General features: G+C 40.9%; 1 protein-coding gene across 1 annotated transcript; it reads right to left on the reverse strand.

Moving 5' to 3' along the window:
- Nucleotides 1–250: 250 nt before the first annotated feature.
- Nucleotides 251–3,575, reverse strand: LOC113183565 (uncharacterized). The gene is made up of 5 exons (XM_077796486.1): nucleotides 3,558–3,575; nucleotides 2,500–2,626; nucleotides 2,230–2,287; nucleotides 829–1,499; nucleotides 251–660 (listed from the first exon to the last, which is right to left on the reverse strand). Exons 1-5 carry the CDS (start codon nucleotides 3,573–3,575, stop codon nucleotides 251–253), a joined length of 1,284 nt encoding a protein of 427 aa, XP_077652612.1.
- Nucleotides 3,576–12,713: the final 9,138 nt, after the last annotated feature.

A 12,713-nucleotide genomic window follows, 5' to 3' on the forward strand; every position in this document is an offset into this window, starting at 1 on the left:
GAAAAGCTTTCCTATATTGCTTACATGTATAAGGTTTCCTGGCACTGTTATTTTACTCATGTGTTTTTAAAAAATATTTTTTAGATGTTGGTGGACCTTTATTTTATTCGTTTATTTATATGTGGTGCTAAGAATCAAACCCCAGTGCCTCACACGTGCTAGGAAAGTGCTCCACCACTGAGCCACAACTCCAGCCACTCATTCATGAGTTTTGGTATGGCTATAAGAAGTAAAGGCTTTTCCACATTGCTTACATACATAGGGTTTTTCTCCAGTGTTCTTGAGACTTTTCATGTTTTCTGATTGAACCATAATAACTGAAAGCTTTCCCACATTGTTTACATGCATAGGGTTTCTCTCCACTGTGAATTCGTTCATGTATTCTAATTGAGTTGCAAGAACTAAAGCCTTTTCCACATTTCTTGCATACATAGGGTTTCTCTCCACTATGAATTCGTTCATGTGTTTTAAAATTGGTAGAAGAACTAAAGCCTCTTCCACACTGCTTACATACATAGGGTTTTTCTCCAGTGTGAGTTTTTTCATGTCTTCTGATTGCTTTGGAATGCCTGAAAGCTTTCCCACATTGTTTACATGTATAGGGTTTCTCTTCACTGTGATTTCGTTCATGGATCTTCAAGTACTTAGAAGTACTAAAGCCTTTTCCACATTTCTTGCATACATGAGATTTCTCTCCACTGTGAATTAGTACATGTCTTTTCATGTATCTAGAAGTACTAAAGCCTTTCCCACATTGTTTACATGTGTAGGGTTTCACTCCATTGTGAATTTGTTCATGTCTTTTCATATACCTGTAAGTACTAAAGCCTTTTCCACATTGCTTACACACATACTGTTTCTCTTCACTGTGAATTTGTTCATGTGTTTCCATTTGGCTAGAAGAACTAAAGCTTTTTCCACATTTCTTACACACATAGGGTTTCTCTGCACTGTGAATTTGCTCATGGATTTTAATGTAGCTGGAAGAACTAAAGGCTTTTCCACAGTGCTTACACACATGGGGTTTCTTTCCACTGTGAATTTGTTCATGCCTTTTCATGTCACCAGAAGAACTAAAGCCTTTTCCACATTGCTTACACACATAAGGTCTCTCTCCACTGTGAATTCGTTCATGGATTTTAAGGTAGCTGGAAGAACTGAAAGCTTTTCCACAGTGCTTACACACATGGGGTTTCTCCGCTGTGTGAGTTCTTTCATGCTTCTGGAAACGCTGGGGATCATGCAAGGCTTTCCCATCTTCCTTATATTCATATGGCTTCTCTCCATGTTCCTGATACTCATGTGCTTTGTGTCCAGTATGAGCTGTCAGGGGCACAGCTAGGGATGGATCAGCAATGGTGACTTCTCTACACATATGGTGTTCACTTGGTTTTACTCCAGAACTTCTCTTGTTAACAAGAGAATCTATTATATGGCTGAGGATTTCTCCACATTGACCATCTTTTTTCTGTTCACAGAGTCTCTCTAACACTTGACTTCTGCAAAGAATGAAAAGCACATTACTAAGTATTTGTAATATTAATGATTTAGCAGAAGAATTGGTTTTATGCTGTGTAAGCTTTACTGTTGAGCTACCTTCCAGTCCTTTTAAAGTTTTCTTTCTTTCTTTCTTTTTTTTTTGATAGCATCTTAGTAAGTTGCTTGGAGCCTCACTACAGTGCTGAAGCTGGCCTCCCACTTGTGATCCTTCTCCCTCAGACTCCCTAGTGGCTGGGATTAGAGGTGTGCATCACTGCCCAGATCAGCTTTCTAAATAAGCCTGCCAAGTTACGATTTTGTTAACTCTGAAGATGCTTACACTTGTAAATACAACTGAGTACTGCTTATGTGAAATGCGTGAGAAAAAATTCAGATGGGATTTTGTGATATTTGTGTATACACAGAAAAATATCTTCAAAATGAGTCCCACTTGAAGGTAATTTCATACATTTCTAATAAACTGTGTATGGAAAACAGTCTGTATATAATAAACTACCAGAAAGTATCACTTAAGACATCAAGGCACTGTTTCAGAGGGTGTCTGTACTGGAACATTTGAGTTTTGCGCTCTCCAATTATGCATGTTCAACCTGTATGCACTGAAGTGAACAAATGGAGATAAATCATTCTGTACCTTGGGGTGTATCTTTTCCTTATTTTTATGATTTTTTTTAATAAGTTACTCCCAGATTTGTGAGGAACATTGCCTTCTCTTGTGAGTTAAATTACCTTAGATTTCCCCTGGAATTGTAGTGATCATCAATGGCCTGATTTTTCCATTGTTTTCCTAAAATACAGACCCAGAAAAATCATAATGATTCATTTCAAAATTATATAAAAACTATAAGAGTATAGCAGATCTGTTGTATAATGTCACCATGCCAATACAGTCATCAAAATGTGGGCTTCGAATATTCCAAATCATGGAACAGCACTAATAACTGAACAACAGTTCTCTGATTGACTAAGTGAGAAAAGTATGTCATATGTCACCCTTACCTATAGTGATCAGGTTCCAGAAGGTTTCCTGCATCACATCTTTGAAGAGCTTCTTCTGGAAAGGATCCAGCAGAGCCCATTCCTCCAGGGTGAAGTTCACAGCCACATCCTCAAAGGTCACTGGCTCCTGAAATATCCCACAGGTTTTCCCAGGAGGAAAATGAGACACACAGCACTAGAGACCTCATTCACTTGTGAGAATTTCACATCATACTATGTCCTCCCAGAGAGAACAGGAACACTTGCGGTACTGCTAGGTCTCTCCAATTCTCTTTCTACACAGGTCTCAAGCACTTCTCACAACAAAGTGCAACTATGTACAGTGCTTAGTATCAATAGCTGTCCTGAGACAGCACATTCTTAGGAATGCTTGAGAATATACCTTGAACTTTGTTGGTATCTAGCAATTACTGCCGGGATGATCCTCACCAGCTTAACTGCAAGGAAGGGCTTGGGGTTCCCAAGCAGGTTATCCCAACAAAATGGGAAAATGTTTAAATCCTGCTGGTCCTCTAACTGGAATAGTTTGATATGCTTGTCAGAAGTTGCATATCTCAGGCTGTGGCTGTGGCTCAGTGGTAGAATGCTTGCCTTGCACACATGAGGCACAGTATTTGAGTCTCAGCACCACCTAAAAATAAATAAATAAATAAAAATATTGTATCCATCTACAGCTAAAAAATATTTTAAAAAAGAGAAGAACTGGGCTGGGGATGTGGCTCAAGCGGTAGCACGCTCGCCTGGCATGCATGCGGCCTGGGTTCGATCCTCAGCACCACATACAAATAGAGATGTTGTGTCTGCCAAATACTAAAAAATAAATATTAAAATTCTCTCTCTCTCCCTCTCTCTTTAAAATAAATAAATAAATAAATAAATAAATAAAATAAAAAAGAGAAGAGGTGGCCTATCTCATCAATGCCCAAAATACACTAAGAGTGATGAATCTCCAATGAACTGGACTATCAGACCAAATTTGAAACCTCTTTTGCAAAACATTAGAGAATTTAGTACATACTTTGGGAATGCACTAAGGGCCCACAACCAGAAGCCTGTACCAGGTTCCTGTAAGTCATTAGAATTAAATAGTAAATAAGATTCATTAGGGATAACTCAGTAGACTAATAGGTAATCAATAAAGATTTGATGGAGAATGTCAAAGCACAATAAAACAAGGGGGAAAGTGGTATGTGTTCTTAGAAAGATTTTACTTCACCAAGATGTCACCTATACACTGACCTATAAAATTGCAAAATGTCAATAACAAAAGCTTTTCCTAAGAAAACAAAAAATTGTTCGTGCCTGCTCCATTGGCACATGCATATAATCCCAGCAACTTGTTCTTAGCAAGACCCTGTCTGAAAAATAATAAATAAAGAAAATTAATAAGTTTTTAAAAATAGGAAGGCATATGGCTGAGTGATTTAGGGCTTCTGGCATCATCCCCCAAACCAAAAATAAAAAAAAAAAAAATTGAAAAAGGAAAAAACAACAGAGGAAAAAAAAGTAGCTTATCAAATCCTCTAGGCATATTTAATGTCTAACAATCAAGGATTAATAAAGAGCCAGACACACTGGTGCATGCCTGTAATCCCAGCGATTTGGGAGGCTGAGGCAAGAGGATGGCAAATTCAAAGCCAGCTTCAGCAACTTGGCAAGGCTTTAAGAAACTGAGCTGGAGATGTGGCTTAGTGGTTTAACGCCCCTGGGTTCACTCCCTGGCAGCATCATCATCATAGTAATAAAGAAAAGGGAAACAGGGCTCATTAATTGAAAAAAAGAAGAGAGAGAGAGAGAGAAAGAGAGAGAGAGAGAGAGAGAGAGAGAGAGAGAAAAGTCACTTCTGAGAAACCTCAGAATTTGAATTCAGTCAACAAAGACATTCACTGGGCAAGTGATACACTCCTGTAATCCCACTGAGTCAGTAGGCTAAGGCAGAAGGATCACAAGTTCAAGCCCAGCCTTGGCAATGCACCAAGACCCTAACTCTAAACAAAAAATTTAAAAGGGTGGGATCTAACTGAGATAAAGATTCAATCTTCAGTATCACCAATCAAAAAAGCAAGCAACCAACCAACCAAACAAACAAACAAAAACCCATAGAGTAATTTGCAATTATAAAAAGTCACATGAAGCCATCACTATAGGTGTTCCATGACATAATGAAGCAAGGAGAACAAAGAATCATCTAAAATGAAGTCAGAGACTGTTTCACCAGTGTATCTCCATATCATGCCTTTTGGAAAGTTCTTTAGAGAGAAGCAAAAAGATGTAGGAACAGGGATCACATAAAGTAAAACAGAAATTAGTTACAAATATGGTGTATATTAATCCCATTGTATCAATAATCCCTTTAAATACAGACAGACTGGTAGAAAACAAGATCCACCCTGTGTTCCACCCTTGTGCACTTTATGAGAAAAAAAAAAAAAAAAACAGTTTTAACTATCAAGACATCAGGTCAGGAGTCAAAATGTTTCTTATTTTTTTTTTAAAGAGAGAGAGAGAGAGAGTGAGAGAGAATTTTAATATTTATTTTTTAGTTTTTTCGGCGGACACAACATCTTTGTTTGTATGTATTCTTTTTTTTTTTTTTTTTAAAGAGAGAGTGAGAGGAGAGAGAGAGAGAGAATTTTTTAATATTTATTTAGTTAGTTAGTTCTCGGCGGACACAACATCTTTGTTGGTATGTGGTGCTGAGGATCGAACCCGGGCAGCACGCATGCCAGGCGAGCGCGCTACCGCTTGAGCCACATCCCCAGCCCCAAAATGTTTCTTATATATGAGAAATAAATTCAAGAAATCTAGAACTGTGAGAAATCATTAGAGAAGTATGTTTAAAGTGCCCTCACTCCAAACACACACAAAATATATGTAAAGCAATGTATTTGGTAATCAGATCAATTCAGACATTCAGCAATGGCTAAGGGATGCGGATATAGTTTAGTTGGTAAAGTGCTTGCCTCACATGTACAAGGTACCTGGGTTCAATCCTCAGCATCACAAACAAACAAACAATGGTATATGAATAGAAAGAAAGAACACCAAAGAAATTTAAGTATTTCAAACTATGTGAACTTGAACAAACATGCTAATATTACTTATGGGATACAGAAAAAGCAGTGCGTAGGGAGAACTTTAGAACAATAAATGTGTATATTAGAAAAGAAGAAAGACCTCAACTCAACAGTGTAATGTATTACACTGGACCTGCAAACAAGAGCAAGATACTCTTAAGCCACAGATAAAGAACTTGGAAGAAGTCAAACAATTTCTGAAAAGAAACAATCCAGAAAAACTCACATGAGAAAAGATAAACAATATAAATAAGGCTCTATGTATTCCACAAATTGAAACAATAGAAACTCAAAAACAGGGAGAACCAGGCCCACCTTGTCTTTTGGGCATATTCTAACATTTAAGCATATCAATCATTACAATATCTTCCGGGTAAGAGGTGCAAAAGTACTACTTCATAATGCATGAGGTCCACAGTGCCAAAATATAAAACTAGATAAGCATTATAAGAAATAACAAAAATAAATTAATAAAGGAAAGGAGTGTAGCTCAGTGAGAGTGCCCTGAGTTTCAATCCCATTACAGATTAGAGGGAGAGAAGACAAACTGCTTCTAAAATACAGGTGAAAAGAAACTGAAGAGAGCTTAGCTCAGTGGTATAGTACCTGCCTGGCCTAGAATTTAAGAATGACTAAACATTTAAAAGTCAACTCATGTAATTGATCACCTCAACCAGCTAAACAACAAAATCCTATGGTCATATCAATAGGTACAGAGAAAGCATAAGAAATAATAACAATAGGCATTCAGACTGAGAAGAAACAAATAAAAAATGGCTGTTCACACATGCCACCTCCCACCCTGGAAACCCTTACAATAAACATGCAAATACTCATCATTTTTCTATATATCAAGTATAAAAAAAAAATCAACTTCAAATTTAAAACACTATTTATACAGAACAAGAATTTGGACAAAAAGAGAAACAATTTCACAAAAATAAAGGAACACTAAAAAAAAAAAAAAAAAAAGATCAAGGCCAGAGGTAATCAATAAAAGCAAGCTATATCTTAGTGGCTCATGAGGCTGAGGCAGGAGGATCTCAAGTTCAAAGCCAACCTCAGCAACTTAGTGAGACCCTGTCTCAAAATAAAAATGAACAAGGCTGGGGATGTAACTCAGTGGTGAAGCACCCCACCCCTGGGTTCAATCCCCAATATAAAAAAAAAAAAAAAAAGAAGAAGGTTTGTTGCTGGGGATAGGGCTCAGTGCTTAAGGACCCTGGGTTCAATGACAGTATCAAAACTAACAAACAACAACCTGGTAACAAAGAAGGCTGACAGCAGGGTGAACTCTAATCTAGGGAAGCAGGCCAGAGACCTCCCACCATGAAAACCCCCTTACCATAATTAAGCAGAAACCCCCACCATATACATAACTTATGAGTTCCTATTCTTCTCACAAAGCAAAAACAAAACAACAACAAAAACAACCACAAAACAAACAAAAACCAAAAACTTCTGCATAGCAGCATAGAGCACTGTGATGGTAGTTTCCTCTTTTTGGAAACTGTAGGTTTGCCAATGAAAAAAAAAATTTGTAAAACTTCTAGTCTCAAAAAATGGAACAAAAAAGCACTTGTCCTGTAAACCTTCAAACCTCTCCTCTCAGAGGGACAAAGTCAAGAACTCCAGACTCTGCCGCCCACAGAATGCTTCAGGCAACGGCCTCTCTGGGCCCCGCAGTCAACAAACCTGCTTCCCGAAAATTCCTACGGATTCCCGGGTGCCCAACCTCCCCCGTCCTCCATCACTAGCGCCTTCTGGGCACCCCGCTTGCTCCTCTCCTCAAAGAAAAGTCCTTTCTGCCACCCACTGAGGGTCTGCAGACCTCACAGCGGGGCTTCCCCGCTTTGCGGTTCTCTTAAATGCAGCTGCGCCTCCCTCGATCCGCATTTTCTAAACCAACGTCCAGCGGCGCTGATTTCCAGTCAGGGGCCCCGGCAGAAGGGTCTACAGACCTGTCCGCCTCCTGCCCCCACAAGCTCCGGGCTGAGGGTCAGTCGCGGATTCGGGAACCGGCTTCCCCAGTTTTGCAGACTTGGAGGAACCGGGGGACCGAGGAGCAGGGGGCTGGGACGCGCACACCTCCCTTCCAGGCCCCGCCTCACCCGGCGGGAGTCTCCCCGCGACCCTCCCGCCGCCACCGCAGAGGGGGAGACGCGGGCTGGGGGGCCGCGCTGCCCACAGACCGCTCCGGCCGGCAAAGCGCCGCGCAGGACCCGTGGCCCGGCCGGACTCCGACCGCAGTCGCCGCTGCTGCCGCCGGAGGCCCAGGTCCCTCCACAGCGACTCATCTGTCCCCTTCACCGCGACCCGCTCCCCTTGCGGGAAGGGCGCCCTCCACACTCACCATTCCCCGCCTTCTAGGGTTCCCGGGGTCGCCTCAGCCTGTAGAACGGAGATGTCACAGCGAGGAGGCTGAGCCACTTACAAGCTCTGCTCACAGAACTCGCGAGGCACACTACCGCGTCCCAGGAAGAAAGCTGTTCAAAAGAGGAAGGTTCCCGCCCTCTTCCAGCTGCGCTCCTGATTGGACAGTTCCTGCAGCCCCACCCCCGTGTCTCTGATTGGCTAGTGATCCAGGACCCGCCCCTGAACCCTGAGTGACAGCAGGATAGAACCTCTACTTGGATGAATGGAACCCAAGAGGCGGTTTCTATCTACAGCCCTTCTCAGCCCCAGCAACTATCCAGGGCCTGGACCTGACCTGACGTGAGGGATTATTGCATGTGTCCATTTAGATCCAACCTCCCAGGTCTGGGAACACCTATAAAAACTAAATATAGTATATGATATGTAATATAATTTTATAAAAGACCATTTATTATTTATTATTTTTAAATTATAGGTGGGCACAATATCTTTATTTTATTAATTTATTATTTATGTGGTGCTGAGGATCGAACCCAGTGCCTCGTGCATGCTAGGCCAGCGCTCTACCACTGAGCCCCAGCCCCAGCCTTAAAAGGTCATTTAAAATATAACCAATAAGAGATATTAATATTCTTAACTATATTAATTATTATAATATATAATTAAATGAAATTTATTGCAGAATTGAAAAATCTGGATTTAATTGCTTAAGCAAAATTCCATCCTGGCCTTTCAGAACTGGTGTTGTCATCTCATTGTAATCAGTGGGCTCTTTCTGTTGCTGCCCCCTAATTGAGGGAACCAGTGAATGTACTTAGGCAATTCCAGAGGCAATGTCCACGAGATAACATCCCACCTCAGGAAAGGACATCTTGTCAAACATGGTGGCACATGCCTGGAGTCCCTGCAGCTCTGGAGGCTGAGGTGGGGGATTGCAAGTTCAAGCCAGCCTCAGCAATTTAGCAAGAACCAATCTCAAAATAAAAACAGAAAAAAAAAGAAAAAGGGCTGGGAAGTGGCTCCGTGGTTAAGCACCCCAGGGTTCAATTTGGTACCAACAAAGAAAATGACATCTACCCGGACTGCTAGTGAAGCCAGAATCAGACAGGTAGTCAGCATAGATAGGTAAGTTGAGTCAGGTCAGATCAAGGAGGCCAATTTTGAGTGAGTGAGGCAAGTTGGAGACTATCCCCTGAGGGATTGAAATGTTAATTCCTTCAGAGCCCTTCCTCCACCCTTATCAGCCCCTGCTCTAAGGTAACCTGTCCCAGATATTGCCCCTCCCTACAGGGAGCTATAAGATTGTTAATCAGCCTGTCCTGGGCTGCTTCCTCCTGCCCTTCCCCCTTCAGCCCACACTTTCCCACCTTTGGTCTGTTCCACTGAGCATTCCTGGGCCTAGTCCTGGGCTAGTCACATATGCAGGAAGGAGAAATATAAGGGGATAAAGGCAGGAGAACAAAAGAAGCCTAGGACATAGAAAAAGGGCAGAACACCTTGCTTCTGGAGATACCAGGATACCAGCTACAGCCCCCTTCTTTCTCCTGGGAGAAGTCTATGTTACCCCTTTTTAAATAAACCCGCTTTGTATGCTTGCCTCTCGGCATGCTTCTCTAATGTTCAGACTTCAACATTTGAGGTAGCAGAACTTGTCACAGGTAACTGGCAGTATTAGCAGGACATAATGGAACAGAAGGGAGTGAGGCAGTGCCCTGTATTGTCAGAGGTCTGACATTTGGGATGAGACAGCTGGCTTCACAGCCAAGGCTTTCTTACGCCTTTGCTGTCTATCTACCCTACCTACATATCCACAGGGGACTACAGTTCAGGGGGCAATGGAGCTATATGGAAGCAACGTTCTACAAAGGAATCAAGAGGGAATAAAAGGAAACATTTGAACTCAGAAACCAGCCTGCTCCACATGTAGGAAAAGCTTAGATTCAGAAGATTAAACATATTCCCAACCTTGAGGGCCACAATGACATCTTACTGAATCCAAGTTTTCAAAATGGGACACTCTTGGGTGCTGAGGCAGATTGCATAAGGATTTCATGGTGGAAGTCTCCATGCCCAGCTGTCCCCTCCTCATGGTATGCAAACTCTCCATCCTTCAAAACCTGAACATTCACCATAAACACTCATGTTGACTCACTTTTATGACCTTTTCTTAGGAGATCTTTAAATTGAAAGACCCTAGCCCAGTTAGTCCAGTTACCTAAGGCCAAGATATGAAATCAAGATACCGGGCTTGTCATAAACAGGCTCAGGCACCGGATGTGCTTTCCATATAACTGGATGTGCTTTCCATATAACCGGTTGAGAAAGGACAGAGCACCCACATCCTGAGGCATGAATGAATAAACAGGAACAGATAAGCAGGAACAGAAAGAATAGAATGCAGACCTGTGGTTTTTGGAATGCAGACCTGTACCCCCTAGGTGGCCTATATGCTAGATTTAAACAAACCAATAAGAAACCTGTTGCTTCCCGCGCGCGCAAAACCTGCCCCAAACCCTATAAAAATCTCTGTATCCCCAAGCCCAGTGTGCCAGTTCGCCAAAGCTCCGATTCTCAGCACCACATATAAACAAAGATGTTGTGTCCGCCGAGAACTAAAAAAAATAAATAAATATTAAAAATTCTCTCTCTCTCTTTAAAAAAAATAAATAAAAATAACATATTAAGATTTATTTATATCATTTAATATACTACAACTGGACCTCTTATCAATAAGATATATAATAAGTTTTATGTAACTTTTTATACTGGGATACAATTTAAATGTATTTTTTTTTTAAGAGAGAGTTACAGAGAGAGAAAGAGAGAGAGAGAGAATTTTTAATATTTATTTTTTAGGGCTGGGGATGTGGCTCAAGCGGTAGCGCGCTCGCCTGGCATGCGTGCGACCCGGGTTCGAGCCTCAGCACCACATACCAACAAAGATGTTGTGTCCGCCGAGAACTAAAAAATAAATGTTAAAAATTCTCTCTCTCTCTCTCTCTCTCTCTCCTCTCTCACTCTCTCTTTAAAAAAAAAAAAAAAAATATTTATTTTTTAGTTCTCGGCAGACACAACATCTTTGTTGGTATGTGGTGCTGAGGATCGAACCCGGGCCGCACGCATGCCAGGTGAGCGCGCTACTGCTTGAGCCACATCCCCAGCCCTTTAAATATATTTTTAAGTTAATGAGAACCTAATCTAAGTAAAGGTTAATATTATAAAACACAAGCATTTTGCTACTTTTCCACAAAAGGTTAAAATCTCTCAGCCTTTCTTTAATTCATGCTTTAATATCATATTGTGTTAGCTAGTATTCATGTGACCTCGAGCAACAAGTGTGTAAACTTTGTAAAAATGATATTTAAGAAGCAAAGATCAGCTTCAGAACTAGAACACTTAAGATTTATAAAGAACCCTGTCTTACCTGAGATAAGGCTCTGTCTCCCATCTTGCTACATGATAGAATGACGCCAAAGTAGGCCAAACTTCAGTTCATTTAAAGTTGTGTTCAGAGATTGATTTTTATTAAGGTTACTAGGATCTTGGGGGGAGGTGGGATTGTGGTTCAGTGGTAGAGCGCTTGCCTAGCATGCATGAGGTACTGGGTCAATCCCTGGACCACATAAAAAAAATAAAATAAAGGTATATAAAAAGAAGATTACTAGGATCTCAAACAGGGGGTATAATATATTACTCAGTCAAAATTCAAGGTAGCTATTATATGAACTAAATGTTTTTAACTGTAGTTAATTTTATTCTGTATTTTCCTTATAAACTGTCTAACAGTTGCCTATTAATGTTTTGCAGAGATATTACTTCAAGAACACAACCTGGATTAATTTAAGATAATAAGCCATCACCTACAGGACAGATAGGATATTGCAGACCCCAGTAAATAAAAAGGGTTTATGATTCTAAAGTTATAGATATTAAAGTTAAAGCCCTGTTAACAATTGACTTGCTTCATCTTAAACCCCCAGTGAAAACAGTTAAAACCAAAACAACCATTCCTGGGTGAAAGACCCCAGCCCAACAACCTCAGGCCTAGTTGCAAAACCACCGTGGCATGTCACAAACCTACGCAGGCACCAGAGGTGTTTTTCAGACAATCAGTTAGGTGTAACCGGTTGAGAAAGCACAAAGGACCAGGTCCTAAGGCATGCCTGAATGAGCAGCAACAGGAGGACCAGAGTGCTAACATGTAACTTTTATGTGGCTTTTCCAGTAACATAAAGTGAAAAACAACTTTGCCCTTTAGGTAGCCTATATGCTGGTTTAAAATTAACTAATAAGAAACCTATTGTTTACCGTGCTCGAAAACTGCCCCTTTACCCTATAAAAATCTCTGTATCCCCAAGCCCGGTGTGCCAGCTCACCAAAGCTCCGGCTGAGGTTCTGCTGGGCACCCGCAGGCGCCTGTGTCCCAATAAATCCCTCTTGCTTTTTGCAGCCAGTGTTTCGTGTGATTCTCCTTGGACAGGGAATCGGGGGTCTTTTCACTGGGTATTTAAAATAATAATAATAATAATAATAATAATAATAATAATAATAATAATACACCTTGTGTTAGCCCCCCAAAATAAGCAAGACAGGAGGCTACAAAAGAGAAATTCTTAGGCAGGAATGCCTGAAAACTATCAGAAGAAACTATCAAGAGAAACTGGCAGAGTCAGAAGGTTTTAGTTAGTTTAAGGCCTACAGATATTCCTAACCTACACAGGTGGGCTTGATGTTTGCTAGTATGATTATCCAGCCCTGAGT

The sequence above is a fragment of the Urocitellus parryii genome, chromosome 3 (assembly GCF_045843805.1).
Source record: "Urocitellus parryii isolate mUroPar1 chromosome 3, mUroPar1.hap1, whole genome shotgun sequence".
NCBI classification, from domain to species: Eukaryota; Metazoa; Chordata; class Mammalia; order Rodentia; family Sciuridae; genus Urocitellus; species Urocitellus parryii.